Source organism: Mus caroli, chromosome 6 (genome assembly GCF_900094665.2).
Source record: "Mus caroli chromosome 6, CAROLI_EIJ_v1.1, whole genome shotgun sequence".
Classification (NCBI taxonomy): domain Eukaryota; kingdom Metazoa; phylum Chordata; class Mammalia; order Rodentia; family Muridae; genus Mus; species Mus caroli.
The window spans coordinates 133,727,842-133,748,407 of NC_034575.1; the positions used below are offsets into that span (position 1 = coordinate 133,727,842).

Here is a 20,566-nt window from a genome sequence, read left to right on the forward strand (position 1 = left end):
CACTCACTTTGTAGACCAGGCTGGCCTCGAACTCAGAAATCCGCCTGCCTCTGCCTCCCAAGTGCTGGGATTAAAGGCGTGCGCCACCACGCCCGGCTCCACATCTGAGGATCCTTATCCTCCACCTCTTCAACCAGAAGACCGTGGCAGGACAGAATGAAGGATGTGGAAACAGACAAACATTTGTTTTACTTTCCTTCCTCCTGGAATAGAAACAGCACTGCCCTACATCTGTCTGGTGTTGTGCCACATGAAGGGTGACATCTAACTGTAGCCTACTTCATTCCCGAAGGTATCAATGTCCCACACAATCTTCAAATGTTCCCTTATCTCCAACTACTTTAATTCCTCCCTCATCTTTACCCAGTGCAGGTTAAAGTATGTCTCCTTGTAATTTTCATATTAAACCACACCTTTCTGGTAGCTTAGGGTGTGATTTAGAAATTGGGTCATTACAGATGCAATTAATAATGGCAAAGTCACACTGGAATCCCCAGCAAGCCCCTAACCTCATGTGATTGGCCTTAAGAAAAGGGTGGATGCAGAGAAAGATGAATACGGGTGAAAGACATTCATCCAGGTAGGATGAAAGTAGAGATCTGAGTGGTCCTTTGACAAGTCAAGGAATACCTAGCGGAACCAACAAGAAGAGAGCACCAAGAAGACACATCAAAAGCCATGCAACAAGCATACAGAGAATTCTTCCTCATCACTTCCAAGTGAAGCTTCCTGTATTGATACCTGTAGTGCCCAGAACTTCAACACAATGAATTCAACTGTTTACACCACACCATTCCTGTCATTTGTTATGGTGGCCCTAAGAATTCAAAATGTACTCTCCAATCTAATCATATCTTGTGACATGCTGATTTGGATAAATAGAGGATAAAGGTTGATATTGCAGAACAGCTATTGATGGAGGCCAAGTGGACACTCCCCTTTACTTTAACTCACCATCTCCAAACAGCTGCAGGATAGCAAGGTCCACCTGGCGCTTCCACCCAGAGTCTTTTTGGATAGCAATGCCATAGCCCGTAGAAGCAAAGACCTTGCCACTGCCAATGGTCACCAGCTTGCAGCCTTCGTCTCTTCCAGCCATGTAGTTGAGCACGGCTGCATCGTAGATGAATGCATCAAGTTTCCTGCACAAGAAAGAAGCGAACCAACATATACTAATGAGGAAATTACACAACAGCACTACCTATTGGGGCATTAGTCTGAAGTAGTAGGGTTGCAGAAGCTATGTGGAGGACTGGCTCACAGTAAGGCTCAAGTTGGACTATTGTCAGAGTCTAAAGCCTACATTCCAGGCTGCCCTTGATGGGACTTCAGGTTGGAAGGAGTTGTTTCTTTTATTCTCCCCTCCCACCAGGAGTGATAATAATGTAAGTTGGGCCTGAGGCCAACTCATAAGCTGTGTCTGAAAAGGAGAAGGAGTAAAAAGGAATCAATAAAAATAATAACAGAAATAATGAAAAGTAAGCACCGCAGTGATAACAAATAGCACGGGTAAGAGTTATATAACATTTTTCATTTCTCAGTTCATTACAGTCCAGAGTGGGGGAAAGTGTAGGTGTATATGTTTCAGTAGATATGTGGCTATTTTGGTGGTCAGAAAGAATTCAGCATTCTCTTGTGCTGTGTGACTCTGCTTTGAGGGGCCAGGCTGGTGGCAAGCTCGTGTGAGAGCACATTCGCAGCACTGCAAGAGAAGGTAACATTCAGAAGGACCACGGACTTTCAGATTCCTAAGCCTACATGCACATTGCGTGAGACATTGAGCTATGCAAAGAAGGGATGCACCGAGAAAAGACGGGGTAGGCTAAGAGCGAGGCGGCATGCACCAATCACTGTTTCTAAACGTTTCCACACAGAAAGGCTGAGGGAGCAGCTCAGATAAAGCCATGCAAGTAACAGGCATGAAAGTGAACAGGACATGCAAGCCTGCAGAACAGTTACAGGCTAGGCATTTTTGTCACTCCTCAAGAAAAAGGGAAACAAACAAACAAACAAACAAACAAACAAAAAACCCCACAAGCCCTTTTTGATATGACTAGCAACAGGCAATTTCACAAAATGCATCCTATAAAATGCAGGTTGGTGGCATGCCCAAACACCAAGCATCTGGTATAAATAGAACTATGGGGACCCCATAGTTTGGACTACCCAGAGCACTCCTACCCTAACCTCAGATCCTGTCTTCTGAAACCTGTTGTGACTTTGTTCAGAGCAGTGAGATTGAACGCCTCCACATTCTAAATGGCCACAAATCTAGGTGGTACTTGGGAACCTTAAGACGCAAAGGTGGCCAGAGGAGGTCCACGGTCACCATAGGAGAGAGGGAAACAGCTGTATGACCCATTGGCCTCCAAATCTCAACACTTACAGTGCTCAAGTGCTGGCCATTCTTCATAGCCCTCACTTTCTCCAACTAAAGGATGAGTGTGCCCAAATTGCTGCATCAACAGCTTGTGAACAAATACACTCTGGATACAGAGAATGGCTATCAGGAGTGACAATCAAAGCTGAAATTGGGGATCAATCAACACATTTCTACTTGTTGCCATCTACAAATTTTGCACACTTCCTGTTTCATTTCCCCCTTGTCCATAGACATGGGAACTGTCTGTACACCTCTTAGACTACAGCTCATGTGTAACAGATATGAGCTCTCTCCTTGACTCTTCCTTTCTAGTTTTTTGATCTGTTTCTTTTCCACTCCCTGGCCACATTCATGCAAGCAGAAAACAATTTGCAGGATGGTATATAGAAGCAAGTAACAGCATAAGAACTCTTGTACAATGGTTGGAATAACGCCATCAAATTTGATTTGGAAACAGTCTTTTGATTTAATGAGTATGGTTTGAGTGCAAACTGTGTCCAGTGGATGTGAGGGGTGTATCACTCTGAGCTTGGAGGCCGTTCTTACCCTGTTTTCAGGGAGAGCAAGGCATCATCTACACCCCTTTGGTTGAACTTTCCCATGTAGGCATGCATTTCTGCATAGTTATTACGGATATTCCTCTCTGTGCTGCCATTGGGCACAGTCCCAAAGCGGAAAGGGGGTGAGAAGTCATTAGGTCTCTGGAACTGGAGAGAGAAAGAAAGACAGAGAGAGAGAGACAGAGACAGAATAAAGAAGAAATGCTTTAGAAAAATGTGAAGAGACATTAAGTCAGCATTAGTGAGTTTATAATGGAAAGGAACCTACTATAATTCACCAAACACATTAGCCCTCACTCAGGAGCAGTAATTGCCTTCTGGAAGTGGACTTCAGTTCAACTCAATTTAATACGTATTGTTGAGAGATTTCTATTTGCTCAGTCCCGAGTTTAATCTGTAGCCCTGTGTGTTCCTTCTATGCATCCGACACAATACCAGTGATGATGGGCCTGAAAGTGGCATGATATAGTTTGTGGTACATTAGTCACTTTTATTTCCAAAAATTGTCTAAAATCTGCACCCAGGCCTCTTAATTCAGAGGCCCAATCACATTGTCCTTGTACAATTAAGGTCACATAGCATGACAGTCATGGAAATAATGTTTGAATATTGAATATATTTTGCTAAGAAATTTTCTTTTGACCTTCAAAGCACTCAAAATTCTGTTGATCCTAAACCAGCTATTGGATAATTCACATGTTATTTTAGCTATGTTCCCTGCTTGCTTAAACACTGAGAGTGTCTCTCCAGTGCCTAGCACTAGAATTTAAATTCCTTGGATTCTGTCTCTATGACATCAGCGTTATTCATAGCTATTACCCTTTAATGAGTTGGGTCTTAATGATGCTTCCAGAGCACACAATTTGACCATTTGGATTTCCACGGCCTCACCAAATCCATCTCTTTAATACACACTCACCTTTCTCTTTGGGCCAATTCAGGTCCTTCATTTTAAAATATAGCTCAAAGCACCTGCTTTGGGAAACCTCCTGTGAATTCTTCCTTCTATCAAGTTGACCCAAAATGATCCCTCGGTACTTGTTATTCTGGTTTAGAGTACTAGATTGATACTATAAATTCAACGACTCCCTAAGTCTACTGACTAAGTACTGAGAACTAGACTTTCATGTGGTCATTAATAGTTTAAGCTTGAGATTAAAACAGATATGATGACCAACTCTGCCACTTACTACTTAATGGCTGTGTTCATTGACAGACAAGATGTACCACTTCTTCCGCCATAATAAGGAGTTGATGATGCCCAGTTTTCAAGAATGCAAAATAAGTACTTGGCACAGCACCTGATAGATACACCATAGGGTTGCCTGACACAAACCAGGTCACTGGGTTAGAGGGTCTTCAACTGAGAAAATGCCTGGAGCAGACTGAACTGTAGGCAAATCTCCAAGGCATTATCTTGATTAATGATTGATATGGGAGGGCCCAGTCTACTATACCAGGTGGTCCTGGGTTTATCAAAAAAGCAGGCCTGAACAAGAAATGGAGAGCAAGACAAGAAGCAGCACTTCGTCGTCAGGAGTTTTGCTTCCGTCCCTGCCTGCTTGAGTTCTTACCTTTGCTTCCCTCATTGATGGACTGTGATTGGTACATGGAATGCAATAGCCCCTTCTTCCCATAATCCCTTTGGGTCTGGCCTTTATCACAGCAATAGAAAGCAAACTAAGACAGCAGATGCTCAGTGATTGGTGCCCTATTGTTCTAAATCCATGTTCATTTTAGTTTTGTTTTGCTGATAAAACAGCAGGCTACCTAATGTTCTTGTCCTGTAAGTATATCTAAGATGACACAGAAGATGGGCATAAAGCTGTCCCTTGGCATAGAGGGGACACTGCAGGTGTTTAAAGTGCTCTGGATTTCAGTGCTATTGCTATTATTTGTTACCGTGGAGCTGTATTTGAAAACCTAGCCCACCAACCCAGGGCCCACTGAACTTTATAAACAGCACAGGTTCCATGGCCTTTCTTCTCCTTCTCAGAAACTGTGAGGGCTTCGTGGGCTATAGACTCTCACAGCACAAGGAGCCGTTACAGCCACGGTAGCTGCTCCTGTTGGCCACAGTTGAGGGTTGGGTCAGTGTCGAGTGCAGTGGTGGTGGGAGATTTAAACGTCACATCAAAATCAGACTTTCCAACTGGAAATCCCTTCTCTTGTGATGAGCACGCTAAATGCCACTACTAGCCTCTTTTTTTTAAGGGGTTGCAATTTTTAAGCAAATAAAGATAGGAGAGTCAGAATTGTCTTCTCAAAGCTAAGTAGCTTAAATCTTCCATTGGACAAATGATAAAGCAGGGGTCCAATGAGGATAATTTGTTCACTATCACCCAGGGGTAGTGGTGGCGAATGTCATCAGCATTTTCCCTGGCCTAATTCAGAGTGACTCCTCACTGTCCCCGGCAGAGAGCAAGCTTACAGTAAACAACGCTAGGCTTTAATAAACGAGACAGACACAAGAAGACTTCACACATAGCTGTCAAACAGAACTCCTCAGAAATCTGAAGAAACCCATCCCCTAACTCCAAAGCTGAGCAGATGGCACAGGAGAGAGCAGCCCCTGGAGTCATGTGACTGTCCTCTCCTCTGCACCTCTGCACTTTGCTAAGACAATGGGTACGAACATTGACTAGGATGCTGCAGGTCCCTCCCACAATAGTTTCTGAAGTAGTATTGAAAGCTGGAATCACATCCAATTCAGATCTGATATGAATTATTTATCATCTAGGTATTTTTGAAAAGCTTAATGCGGGTAAGGTCTGTGCAACGATTTTTGATCAACCAAACGGAATCCCGTGCCCAGTGTTCCACTTCCTGACGCAGCTACAGGCCAAGACACTTCTAGTTCTGAACCATAATCTTTTTTTTTTAATTTTAAATGATGTTTAGAGTCTCTATATTATTTTACGATCACATCCGTAGCTGCATAAAACATGTCGAAACGTGGACCTGGAAGAGCAAACACCCTTCTCGAAGAGGGGCCACACTGATGGAATCAATCGGAAGACTTCCGGAGGAGCTCCAGAGACCTTACTGCACTGGTATAACACTGATGCCGGGGAAGGCTGGCAGAATGCAGCAGCTGCCCACAGCCACGCACATGGCCGGTGTGAAGGCGGCTCAGTGGAGATAGGCGAGTTGTCAACCAATGGTGTGAAGGTGATTAGACGCTTCTGTACAAAACAAAGCTCGCTCCCCACCCCCACAAGATCAATAGCAATTAAGCCAAACTTGCGATCGTTCCAGGAGAAAAATATATGGGAACAGTCTTGTAACCGAGAGCTAGATGAAGACTGCGCATCACGTGTCCAATCCACCAACAGAGGGAAATAAAGATAAATTAAAGGTCATCAAAATTCAGAGCTTCTCTTTAAAAGATGCAGTTAGGATTATGAGAAGGTAAGCCACCAGCTGGGAGGAAGTATCTGAAAATGAATTAAAGCGATTTCAAAAACAAATCAGGTAATAGCAGAATAAGACTTACATCATATAGGGCACCATCCCCGAGCAAATAACCAGAGAAAACAACCCTGACTACAATGTGGACAAAATTTAGCCTGGAGGCAATTTGGTTTAAATTCAACCCTTTCTCATGCCTGCTGTAGGAACACGAACACAGGCAAGTTACCTAGCCTTGCAAGGTTTCATTGTTTTCTGGAAATTATTTTAACACCTAAGATAATACATACATAGGAAAGCACTTAACACTGTAAGAAAGCTCAAAGCTGTTAGTTTCTTCTGTGGCAATGCAATTCTGTCCTGTGTGAGGCAGCGTTCCCTCAGATTGTAAAGTCTTGTTCTCTAGTCTGCCCCTGTAACTAGGCCAGTCTGAGGGCCTAGAGTCAGCCAGAGCAGATGCAAGAGACCAGCTTGCTGTCTCCTCTGAAAAGTCTTGTTCAGCTCGACGGGAGGTTTAAATAAAACAGGTCTTTTAAAGCTGTCAGTGGACCTTGAACTTAACTAAAATTCCCATTCACAGGGAACAGTTAGTGTGTTTAAGGAGACCCATGGGGAAGGGGGAAAAGACAACTCCCACATGCCTTGATGTTTCAATAAATGCCCTTGTCATGAAACTCACCCCAAGATGTAAAGCCCTGTTCTTTAACCTTGGTGACAGTTGATGGACTCTGGGGAGGAATCAAAATGTATACTATGAGGAATATAAATTAGAACAGGAAAGACCTTGACAAATAATTTTTAAAATTAGGACTTCAATAAGCCAGGGAGAAGAATAATTAGTTTTGAAAACTCTGTCTGATTTCAAAATGCTGATAACTTAAAAAAAAATCCAGCATTTTTATTAATCACCTCTGACCACCCAGATTGTGACTGCTAAAACACAGATCCATTTAGTGAAATGAAAGCACAGGCAGGAAAGATCCTCAGGGATCAGGCCCATTTCACAGATGAAGACACCAAAGTACTGGAGAGGTCAAGGGTATTGCTCCAAGCTGTGTAAAGAAGAAAGACAAGGCGAGCCTCTCCATTGCCAGCTGGGACACTGCTGAGAGTCATTGTGCCCTGGCTTCCTGGGCAGAGAGGCCATGTGTTGTTAGTGGGGCCACTTGGGAGGCCATCCATCCATTTCTGATATCACAATTGTTTGCTCCCACCCTCTCCCCTGGATCCAACACCTGCTCTTGGCAATGGCTATGAACTCACAGTAGCACAAGGGGTAACACAGAGGGAGAGCGTCAAGGGAATTGTAATCTCACTTGCTCTTCCTGAAGAACAGAGAATCAGAAATCAACACCTTGAGCCTTCAGCATCTGAATCTCAGTCTTTGTCTTGATGACCTTAAAGTGGATTCCTCTTGACAGTCAGCCATGCAAGGAGGAAGATTCCAAGGATCAGGGGCAAAGGCCCTCACTTTCAAATGATCCTTCGGTTGGACTCTGGCCATTTGGCTGCCACCACCCTACAAAAAGGTCTCTCATAGAGCTTGTATCAAAGAAAAAAAGAAAGAGGGACAAGGGGGGTGGGAGGGTCTAGTCTAGTTCGTTTTCTTACAGTCAACTAAATATGTCAGTTGACTTTCCCAAGTATAGGGCTCTGTTAATCTAGTGGTAATAGCCACATTCATTCAACACCTATGAATGTGCTGTGAATTAGCACATCGTCTTCTTTATCTATGGTAATTAGAATACAACAGTTCATTTGGAGTGGAGTGTATCAAGAAAAGATGACTAAAACCTCCTGTTTCTAGGAACTAACCTCCCAGGAGAGTCAGAAATATAAGTGTTCTCTGCCATTCACATCTTCTCATACAGTCTTTCATTTATATTTGTATTCAGAAAGTATTTATTCTGTGCAGACAAGGTTCTAGGTGTAGGCGATTTGGCATTATAGAATAAGATCCAGAGGCTCATATCAAAGAAGGATGATGGGTAACAAACCAACATGCAGAGAAACATATGTGTGTGTTTCCACATATGGACATTCACATATGTATATATGTGTGAGCTTCAACTATGTGGTAGGCTAAAGTTGGTCACATACATTTTGCCAGTCCTCCTATCAAAAGGGAAGCCTGTGTTCCCTCTCCTAGGCAGAACAGGTGACCTGACACGGAAAGATTCGGAAGCCCCGCCCAGAGATGTCTGGCCTTGGAAAATGAGTGTGTGCTTTTACGGCCTCTCTTCACTGGCCTCCCGGCACCTCCTTCCAAGGGAAGGCTTTCAGCATTTAGGGAGTATTACAAATCTAGTCTTGGGGCCACCAACCTGAAGACAGCACCTGTGGGTGCTCTTCACTGCAGCCCTAGCTTGTCTCTCAGCTCTACCCACTCCTGCCAGCACACCAGAGAAGTCAGGAAAGCCCTTTAGGTCCCTCAAGTCCAGCCATGCCTAGCTCTACCCTTAGGTGAAGATCAGGTGACTCTACCAAGGCCACATAAAGTCGAAGACACACTCAGCCCGGCTTTACACAGATATCTGACCCTCAAGACAGTGAAACACAATGAAGCGGTTCTTGTGCTGAGAATCTAAGCACTGGGATGCTGGCACAGCAATGAATTACTGGTGAACGTGGAATGTTTCAAGACAAGACAAACTGTGTAATGCTACAGACTGATTGGCAGTCATCAGTAGACCTTTGTGAGAAGGTCACATTTGAGCCGAGACCTCAGTAAGATCAGGTAGCCAAAGCATATGTGGGACATACAAGGAGCACAGGAATTGGTCAATAAAAAAGGTCCAGACTGCTGAGATGGGCAAACAAACAAGGTGATGGGAGCCCCAGAGAAGCAGGACTGTGTCAGTAGGAACACAGGGTGAACAGCAACGCAGAGGGTGACACAGAGGAGCTTTCTATTTGGACAGAAGAAGCAAAGCAATGTCTACACAGCATGCTCTGCTCAAAGGCACAATACAGACATACTAATAGCCACACTCACTCAATACCTACGGAATGAAAAAGCTCCGGCACCATCACAGACCATGGAGACCTCCTCCCTTTTGCTACAGCCTTAGAAATAAGGCTGAGGGCTAATGAAGAATGAGGAAGGAAACAGGACCTGGCTCTCAAAAGGAGCCCATATCTATGCAGTAGAGTTTAGAAGTCTCATGCTAAGGCAAAAGTTCTCAAGCTGTGAGTTGTGACCCCCTTTGGGTGTCGACATTATGATTCATAACAGTAGCAAAATTATACTTATGAAGTAGCAATGAAATAATGTTATGGTTGGGGGTGGGGGTATGGTCACCACAACCTGAGGAACTGTATTAATGGGTTGCAGCATTAGGAAGGTCGAGAGCCCTGCTCTAAGGTATGCTAAACAGGAGGAGAGCCTCGACACATCCCAGCTATGCCTTGAGACTGCACAACTCGCCTTCTCTGTGCCCCGTTCCCACACTTGTAGAGTGCACCTATGCACCAAGCTTTCACCTAGTTTCTCTGAGCACTGTAATAGCACAGTGCCTGGCCCATGAGAAGCAAACTGAATTACCCATTATTGTTAACACAGTTCCTGCTATGATCGCACCCACTGTCACTAGAGGTGACTGAATAATTCCGTCAGAATGACAAATGTGGGGTTTTGTGTTAGAAAGAGTCCTCTGTCACCAGCACATATTCCAGGCTGGAAGGAACAAATTGAGGAGACGGGAGCTCAAGAGGATCTGAGTTCTAAGAAGAGCCTGGGCACTTTAGTGGGGCAGGGAAGGAGAGCAAGGTGAAACTTCAGGGACATTTTGTAGTGGCGTGAATAAGAATGTCCCCCAGAGGTTCTCACATGAAAACACTTTAGTCCTCAGTTGTTTTAGGGAGGGTTGGGAGCTGTGTGTGGCCTTCCTCAAGGATTTTGCTGAGGGTAGGTTTTCAGAGCTAAAATCCTCTTGCCATTTCATTACTCCTCTCTGTCTCTGCCTTGTGCCTGTAGTCCATGTGTGAGCGCTCAGCATCCTTCTCTAACCTCCATGCCTGCCTGCTGCCTCGACCTTGCTGTCTAGAACTCTAACCCTCTGAAACTATAAGCCCAAATTAACTTTTGTTCCACAAGTTGCCTTGGTCATGGTGTTTTATCACATCAACAGAAATGTAACTAATATGTTCTAATATCCTCCATCTCATTGAACACAAAAGACCCTAGCTTATGAAAATTCCAAATCAGAACAGCTGCCATGAGGCCAGGATTCCTGGAAGGATCCCTAAAGGGGGCAGATTGAAGTTGCAAAGAGGGAAGTGGAGTTTTCAATGGTGCGTATGTGTGTGTGTGTGTGCGCGCGCGCGCACATGCTCATGCTGTTTCACACTCCCTGATACCCTGGTTAGTTTCCTGGTGAAAAGCCATTTGTGAATTCCTAAGGGCCATTGGAAAGAGGAAGTTCTGAAAGCCACACCCCAGATCCCCTCAAGGCCTAGGCCTCTGTTGTTCCAGGCTGCTGCTCTGACACTGAGACCTTTTACCCAATGGCCTGTCACTTTTCCTCAGGAGGCTAACAGATCAACTGCAGCTAAATAAGGCAAGGGACACCACACAGGGAGAGAGGCTCTGCTGACTTGAAGGGGTTGGGAAAGTGCCTTTCAGGGTATAGACCGGCCTGAAAACAGCTCTTCTCCTTCAGCCTGTCTGCTTAGCGTATGCTGATTAGTGCAAACCAGAGTCGTGACCTTGAGCTGCACACTGGACACTTTGCTCACAGCTATGCTGCTAGTGAGGAGGGAGCTAGGGGCTTTTGTCTTCAGAGCGTGACAATCCCACACATAAATAATTCATCCTGTTACTTCTGATTCTACATTTGAATCACAAAGAGAATCAATGCCCGAATGCCACTCAGCCCTTCTAGGCCCTCAGGAAAAAAAAAAAAAAGATGGGTGGGTTCTTCACAATGTCTGTGTACTGATAAGAACTCAACAGGGACCCTCTTTACCTGCCCTGAATTCCTCTCACCACCCCTATTAATGTCATTACCATTCATCCTCCACAGTTCTTCCAAACCATGGACTTTGGGCATCATTATCATCACTGATGAGCATGTCTATGCATCTTAGCCTTACAGCAGATCTTGCTATCAGCACTGTCAAGATACAATACAATTTCACCACCCAAGACAACTCCCTCATGATACTCCTCCATAGACCTCCCCTGGCTCCTGACACATGATGACCTGTTCTCTGTCCCCATAGTTTTGGCTTTTAATCATTCTTCATTACCCAGGAGTATTAAACCAAACTACCACACTGCTTACTCCCATCTATTCCCATTTGTCATTGGCATCTATATACCAAGTCTTCTTTTCAAAAGCCAGGGTGGGGAAGCCCACACAAACAAACAAACAAACAAAAAGAAAGAAGATGATAACACAGTAAACTTGGGAAAGATGTGATATACAGACGATCTGCTAACAATGGAGGACAATTTCATTCTAAAATGCTATGTGTATGTATTGCCTCAAGGCACAAAGATCTGTTCCAGTTTGAACTGTTCTATCTTGAAATGTGGGTTTCAGGACAGTCCCTCAAGACGCCACTCAAGGGTCAGCCTAGCTGTGGAGACAGTGGTGGTTTATACAATGAGATTCGTCCTTAAAGTGACAGTATGGAATGGAGGTAGGAGGAACAAGTGATCACTTGGGGCTGTGGAGATGGGCCAGGAGGTAAAGTGCCTGCGGTAAAGTGAGTTCTAGTCCCCAGAACCTGTGTAAAATCCTAGGGTGGTAGTGGTGAACTTCTAAACCTCACTACCTACTGAGGGGTAGAAGGAATAGAAATATGCAAATCCCTGAAGCTCTTTGATGGATAACACTAGAGGAGTCCTTGTGCTTCATGTTAATGAGAGATCCTCCCTCACAAAACAAAAAAGATGGAGAGCAATGGAAGAAAGATAGGCTGTATCAACATAAGGCTTCAACACTTCCATGCACCCATGTGCACACACACACACACACACACACGTTCACATGTCCACACTAACAAGTGCACACACCAAATACTTAGCCTTACATTTTATTATAAAGCTATATTTATTATTCATTAGAGAATATATTGTTGGAATTTACTCAAAGGTGGTAAATAAATCACTATGACAGCAGCACTACAGAACGTAGCAAGAAGACATGGATTCATAATTTAAGGTGACAACATGAATTCAGGTCTGTTTCCGGGGCCCTGGTGAGCCCAATGACATTTGCTACTACCATATGGTGGCACTCATTGAACACTAGGTAGCCCCATTGCTCTAGTTATCTTTATTAAGTCTGTCTGTCTGTCTGTCTCTCTTTCTCTCTCTCTCTCTCTCTCTCTCTCTCTCTCTCACACACACACACACACACACACACACACACACACACACACACTACACACATGTATGCCTGTACTTGCATGTAGGAAGATTGGTTAGCTGGCCCTTATCCCTGTCCCTGGTCACATCATCATTCTAGAAGCCTCCTTCAGAGTTCTGCATGCTATGCTGTTGGGGAAGAAGATCTCTGCCTCTCTGGTTCCCTGTGGAATGGCAAATTACCCCAAAGGCTTCAGAGAAAGGAGGTGAGGGAGGGACCAGGTTTCTCTTTCTCCTGTCATCATTCTCCATTGGGGTTTCCAGGAAACAAATTGCCAGCTCTTCAGGTCTCTTGAGATTAGCTAACTACCAGATTTCCTTACAACAAGGACCTTGATGCAGCAAAACAATGATTTGTTTGGAATTTGCTAAAAATTTAAATAAACAAACATTTGATTCTATGTTTACCACATCAATTTTATTGACTAGGTCTCCATCTGTTCCCTGAGGTTTTAGGTGTTTGGCAAAATCTGTGACTTGTCATAAAATACCCTCACCACTACGGTGGGTATAGCCCCAGGTATGTGCTTGATCTCTGAAGAACAATGGCAATGGGCCAACATTACATGTTAACTTTGGACTAATGACAGTTTGGTGTCAATAGCAGCGAACATACCTCCCAGCACACATTATGTGCTCTACAACTTGTATGTAGCTGGTCATTAATTTTCTCATTAAGCCCATGGGGTAGACATTTTTATTCCCACATCGTGGGTAAGTACACTAACATCCTGATAGATAATTTTGGTCAATCCTTACAGCTAGGTGGGAGCAGAGAGAGAATTAAAACAGAATCCTTACACATAACCATAAGTCATATCACACCAGAATACAGGCTCAGGCAACAGATTGTCTCAAGAATCCAAAGATCCGATGACCATGACAACTTCCCAGTGGCAAATAGGAAAAGGGAGGACTACAGAAACTTAGAGCACACAAGAAATGTCATGACGGGGGTAGAGCTAGGTGGAGAAACCTTTACACACTTGCCATGCTTGACTGTTGGCAAGGGGCTTGTGGAAGGCATCTGAGCAAGTAGGCTCTCATGAACAAAGGCAGCATAGCCCATGAGTACACTGTGTACCCTGAAGGTGAAAGGAATGTCTGTGTGTGCAAACATGATACTTGAGTATGATACCTGGATGGAGGCCACTGCTTGCACACAGTGGCTGACCAGGCCAAGGAAAGACCCAGCAGTGAGATGAATTAGGATTAAATGGTATCATAATGGGCAGGTATAAGTGAAAAGGGCACCAGAATGGAAAGCCATGTTCAAATCAAGGAAGGCTCTATCCTTGTTCTTCCTCTAATGCCCAGGTTTCCCTCCTGACCACCTGGTAGTTGCAGAACACATCAGGGGTTCCTGCCAGAGCCCCCCCTCTTCTCTGCCCAAGAAAGCCCTGGGTAACTCTATGTGCTCCCTCATTTGTACCAGCTCAATCACATAGCCCTCCCCTGACCTGCTGAGGGAAAACTGCTACTCCCTGTCAGCATCTATATATTGCTCTCTTCTCAATTCTCTGCCCTTCTTCCATTTACACTGTGATGTAACAGGCAAGATTTTTGCCCGTTGTACTCATTGTTGCAACTCAAGTGCCTAGGACACTCCCTGACTCTAACTAGAGTCTCCCTATGAATGATCTAAATGATCTAATAAATTAATGAATTGGATTCTGTGCATTAAGCCTCAAACTCCACTTAAAGTGCTTTCTGTTTAATGCAGAATCATGCAACATGACCAAGTGTGACGTCTCTCAGATGTACTGCTGGGCTGCCATCCCCTGTGACGAGGAGTTAATTTGTCCTCATGTCAGTTGAGGACATCTTTCTTGGCACATTCTTCATTTTTCCTTCAAAAAAAAATTGTATCAGAGCTGAGATCCCATAAGAGCTTGTCAGGTTCAGGACTTGACGATGGGTATAGATATTTCATTGTATCAGAGCTGAGATCCCATAAGAGCTTGTCAGATTCAGGACTTGACGATGGGTATAGATATTTCATTGGCATCAAAAAAATGTGACAGAGCTGGGGATAGTTATGATAACATGAAGATGAAGTGAGCCAGAGACATGAGGACACAGGGTTTAAGTTTTATCCTTCAGTAGTCCTGTGTCACAGCTAGCCTCTGCTCTGCTCCTCCACCGTTCTTTCAGGCAAGACTGAGTTTTCTGCCTTCCCACATCATGCCAGTTCCCTGCTGGCTTGGGAGATATCAGAGATGTTTTTTCCAGATTTTGTTTGAAGCTGTGGGTACCAGCAAAGACCAACGGCTCTTAAAGAAGCCTTTAGGTAAAGGATGGATGTACAGAGACTCACCACAGAATGAGGATCTCATGTTAGTTGCCCCAGGAGTCCCAACAGATTTGACATATTGTGGAAGGTTAGTAGAGGCCCCTACCAGGTATCTGTATGGAAGTTGCCTCACCGAATCATCTGCATGTCAGTTCTATGCTCCCGAGAGCCACCACTGATGTCTCCTGAGACATGAAGCTGGGATGGGAACTTGAACTTTCAAAGGACTGTGCCAGGTGAGACCTCTGGCCCCAGATGATCAGAGGAGGGGCATGTCAGGGTAACAGGCACACATCTGCTGTCCTGGCAAGCCATCTGGTCAGTTGGTTTCAAATTGACTAATGGAAATGAAAGCATTTGTGTCAATTGTCACTTTATGGCCATTTATAGCACAACAGGATTTTTTCCTTTGGTCAGTAAAGTTGACTCTACACAGAGACACCACAGTTGGATGAACATCCGAGCCCCAAGGTTGTCTAGAGATCGCACCTGGCACACTGCATCCCTCTAGGCTTCACAATGGCTCTCAAAGACCAGGAAAACCCCTTTGGTAAAGAAACTGGTTTAACTTTGACACACTCTTTCGCTAGACTTACCCTGCCCTGGGTTTGTTTTATAGTCTACCCATTATTCCTCTCTATAACCTTGTGAACTGGGAAATATAACTTAGAAACGGAGACAGAATCACTTCTATACTACACAGAGGAAGAAAGAAAAGCCAGAGAATCATCAGCTGTCTCAGATCAAAAAGCCTTCCCCATTTGTGTCTCCTCCCACCCTCTTCTATTCACTCAGCACATATCTTGGGTTCCTGAGCTGCTCAAAAAATGAAGAGTCTAAATGGCAAAGATAGGCAGGGACTTCTGCTCCTTTGTCCTTGGGGATTAAGTAGAGTCTTCATACCTAACTCAAACATGAGGGACCTCCAAGTATAATGTATTAGAAGGTTAGTGCTACAAAACTATCAACAGTGAGCGTGTTAGGGGAAGGAAATTCAGCATTCCCTAGTGATAAAGGGTTGAATATCACTCTAAACTATTAGTTCATAATTCATATTTTACTTAAATATCATATATTCAAATACATTCAGTGAACAACTTTGATGTATCAGATCATATAGCTAGGGAAGCTATGTTGGGATTCGGATACAAAAGACCATGGATAATTTAAGAAATAATGTTTGGTATGTACTTATGCTAGAAAACAATCTAAGAATCTACTAATACCCTTAATAATGCCTTTATATGATCTTGTTTGGTTGTTGCTTGTTTCTTGTCCACTCTGAATGTAGACGGCGTTAATAGATCATTTGGGTTGGCTGACTTTTGCTGAGAGTGACACACAGGAAAATGGCAGGTGCTCTGCAAACACAGGGCTGGCTGGGAAGAAGGCTTTCCCCACTCAGGGAACAAAGCAGGCTCAACAACCGGCATACCAGAGAGATGCACTTTACTATTCACAAACTGGAGACAGGTGATAATCAGGGGCTCTGAAAAGGTCTAATGTCTCCCCAAATACATCCTGAAAGAATACTGTGACTTAAGATCTGACAAGCCAAAATAGTAGCACAGTTGGAGACCCTACTTACTCAGATTTCCTCTTAAATGTCTGCCTAATTTAGGTGGCTTGACAGGAGGAGAAAATAAAGGTGTGAAAATTCTATCTGGGACTGTAAATGTCAAATATTTCTCATCTACATTACCTTCCCTTTCTTTCTCCACAGCCATTTGTTATGAAAACATTTCTCACACTCAAATAGCTATATGGCTTTGTCTTATACCATGAATACTATCTGAGTTTAATAACTGTCTTCTCATTCATTTATTCACTTATCCATCCATCCATCCATCCATCCATCCATCCATCCATCCATTCATTCACTCATCCAATAAACTCTTACCTCCACTGTGGTTTTAGTCTAAAAGGAAAGGAAAAGTAATGGGAACATCTCAAATATCTGTATATCATGCCAATTACCATGTGATTTCTATTGCGAATAAAGAAGAGCGCAGAAGAATAAATTTAGCTTAGACCTTTCCTAGATTTTAAATATCTTTTCCCCCACAGAAGCAGAGATTGTATCTAGGACCTTGAGCATGCTAGGTGAGCAATCTACCACTGGGCTATGTCTCCAGCATCTCAGACTGTACACCATATGCGCATTTGGTGCCCTGAGGTCTGGCTTCTGCATCCTTGGAAGCTCTTGCTGATGAGACTATTGCCACCAGGGAGCACCTCCTTTTTAAATATAGCCCACAGCCTGGAGTGAGTTCTCAGGAGAACTTCAAGTTTACATCAGAGAAACACATTAAAATAAACTTATTGTTTTCATACAACACTCAAGTCCTGCATCATTCCAGGCTTGGGGAAGATACTTTGTTCAGAGGAAGCACATAGACAGAAGGGATTGGATTGCTGCCATGGTATATCACTCTGAATGGCCAGCCATCCTTGGAGAAATTATCTAGATGAGTCCATTTCACACACATATTTTAAAGATCCAACTGAGAAGAAAATATCCTCATTAATGAGGATATTTCTTTATCAACCTCCATGATATGATGATTCTACTACAAGACCAGCAGCAGGATTTCTTTACTGGATCCAAACATTGCCCATCATGTTTCTCTGTCAGTGGACTGCAGAGAAGCTGGACTTGAATTGTGAACTTGTGAGCCAGAAGCTAATTAATAGAATGGGAGAGAGTGCCAGGATAGCTATAAAGAGAGACACCCCTCAGTGATGAATGCCAGCCAAGTAAGTTCAGGGCCCTGGGTTCCAGTCCCAGAACTGAAGAAACAAAAGGATCCTTGTGAACTAGGAGATGTGTATCACAGGGAAGCAGAATGGTTAGGGAAAGGGTAGCAGTAACCATTAGAGCTGGGTCTGTGGGGTAAAGTACCAAACACATTGGAAAGCATTTGTTTTCTGTAATATCGCTCAGAGGATTCAATGGAAGTACTCTCTCAATCTGAATGACTGCTGACAACACTGGATGGGACTGGAGTGCTAGGCAAGTGCTGTCATCAAGCTTTATCCCCCAGATAGAAAAACATCCCTCCTCACAGCCTCTTCCAGTGCACTCCCCATTCAATTAATTGGCTTCTGGTTTTCAGTTTCATAAATAATTTTAAAGCAGCCTGTCTTCTCTGCAATCCATTGACAAAGATATACGGTACTTGAGAGAGAGAATTACCTTATGTTAGTCCCTGTTGTTATTGCTATTAACCAATACCTCACAAAAGCTACTTTGGCTCATGGACTTAAAAGGGGCACAGTCAGCATGGTGCAGTGGGTGTCAGCAGCTTGAGATTGCAGGCCACATTGTTTCCACAATCAGCAATGGAGAAGAGGAAGTGAGGCCTATACTACCAAACCTCAAAGCCAGCCCCCAGTAAGTCATTTCCATCAGTAAGACTCTATTTCTGATGGTTCTACAAACTTCTAAAACCAGCTGGAGACCCAGGGGTTAAACACATGAACTTTGGGGGGGGGGGTGAGAGGGGGTTTACTTTCAAGTCACAGCACACAGAAAAATAGGCAGTCCAAAAGAGGAGAGAGAATATGAAAAGGATGAAGTTCAGTCAGAACACACGCAAAGGGGTTCTCACCCTGCACCACAGCAAGAAGGACCAGGAACTCTTTGCCAAAACTGTGTTCAGAAAGACAGAGCGATCCCAGGGGACCACGAGAGCCATGTGTTTAGGATGGAATGCTGCCTTTTAATGGAGAATTCAAGACCAAAGTGGGGTGAGGCAAGTGTTTGGGCCATCGTCGATGCAGGTTCATTATCAACATGGTGTATTCCCTTTTATGATTTACAAATACAATTTGACTCCTAGAAAACAAAGTTAGTTCGTTAAATAGCTAAGTTGATGAGATCGAGGCTTTAGGATGAAAGGTTAAATATTTTTGGTTTTCTTTGTTTTGGTTTTTGTTTGGCTTGGCTTGGCTTGGCTTGGCTTGGCTTGGCTTGGTTTGGTTTGGTTTGGTTTGGTTTGGTTTGGTTTGGTTTGGTTTGGTTTGGTTTGGTTTGGTTAGTTTGATTTTTTTTTTGAAACAGTTTCTCTGTGTAGCCCTGGCTGTTTTGGAACTCACTCTGTTGAGCAGGTAGGCTTGAAATCAAAGATCTGCCTGCCTCTGCCTCCTGAGTGCTGGGATTAAAGGTATATGCCTCCACTGTCTACTTTTTTCTTTCTTTTCTTTTTTTTTTTTTTTAACAAGAAAAGGGACACCTAAGGGAATGTCTCTGACATGACATTTGTTATTCTGTCTAGCTTTCTGAAGGATGTGATTGAACTCATTCTGTAGACAAGGCTGACCCTGAACTCCACCCTCCTGCATCCACCTCATAAGTACCACCACACTTGGCTCATTCTATGCCTTTGGAACTCATTGCCTTTATCAGTGGACTCTTGTTCTCCATGTCACTGCTACCATGCAAACGGGGTTCTGTGCATGATTGGACTATCTTTATATTAAAATCATATTCTCTGAGGTTCATGCATAAGTGAGCATCTCATTTGCTCATGTAGGTAGCTCCATTTGAGGGTTCATCCAATAAGCAAGCACATCCATCCAATAAGCATACACTGAGCAAGTTGTTTCTATATACTAGGTATGATCAATATACCAGGTATCATCTATATACCAAGTATTATCTATATACTAGGTACCTATATACTAGGTATCTATATACTAGGTACCTATATACTAGGTATCATCAACATACTAGGTAGCATGTTAAATTCAGAGAGTACACAGTCTTAAATAAAAATTCCAGGTAAATAATACAAAGAGAGATGAACTGATCTAAAATATTGGGGGGTAGGGCAGGGTTTTGGTAGAACTTAGACTCCAAACTCAGCATAGGTCTTATGAAGGCTAGGACCAGTTTCCAGAGAGACCCTGAGATGAAAACAGCTGTTGAAAACAGCTGTTCTAGAGCATATTGGAAGGAGGACGTCAGCTAAGCCAGTGGTTCTCAACCTTCCTAATGCTGCAGGACTTTAATACAGTTCCTTATGTTCTGGTGACTCCCAACCACAAAATTGTTTTCATTGATATTTTATAATTGTAATTCTGCTACTGTTATGAATTATAAATAGCTAATATGCGGGATATCTTATATTCGACCCCCGTGAAAGAGTTGTTCAACCCCCAAGGGAGTCACACCCCACAGGTTGAGAACTTCTGACATAAGCCCTCCTGAAAAAGACTGTGTGGAAGAATACATGTTTGGCTCATGAATGTGGAAGCAGTGTCACCAGCCACCTCAAGCTTGTGCCACCACACCTTCCCCACTGTGATACACAATATTGTTTTTTATTTTTCTTCCATTGTGTGCAAAACAAAGTCCTCCATAAGTACAGGGATGAGTGGCAGTGTGGTCGCACAGACCTGCTGATTCCTGCCCTTGGTTCCAGGGAGGGATATATAGCAGGTTTTAGGCTCTCTGTGATGAATGAGTTAAGACAAGTGGGGCTGGAGGGTGAGACTGTAAAGCAATGGTGAATTGCTATCACTCATTTGGAGGACATCAT

At 43.7% G+C, this 20,566-nt stretch overlaps 1 protein-coding gene across 5 annotated transcripts in view; it reads right to left on the bottom strand.

The window, feature by feature from the left end:
• Grin2b (glutamate ionotropic receptor NMDA type subunit 2B) overlaps window positions 1-20,566 on the bottom strand; it is a 450,218-nt gene that overhangs the window by 8,487 nt on the left and 421,165 nt on the right. For all 5 annotated transcript variants that reach the window (XM_021164703.2, XM_021164705.2, XM_029478515.1 and 2 more), the window contains 2 exons: window positions 2,930-3,090; window positions 955-1,142 (listed from right to left, as the gene is read on the bottom strand). In XM_021164703.2, the coding sequence (XP_021020362.1) occupies window positions 955-1,142; window positions 2,930-3,090 (349 nt within the window). The remainder of the gene's footprint in view (window positions 1-954; window positions 1,143-2,929; window positions 3,091-20,566) is intronic.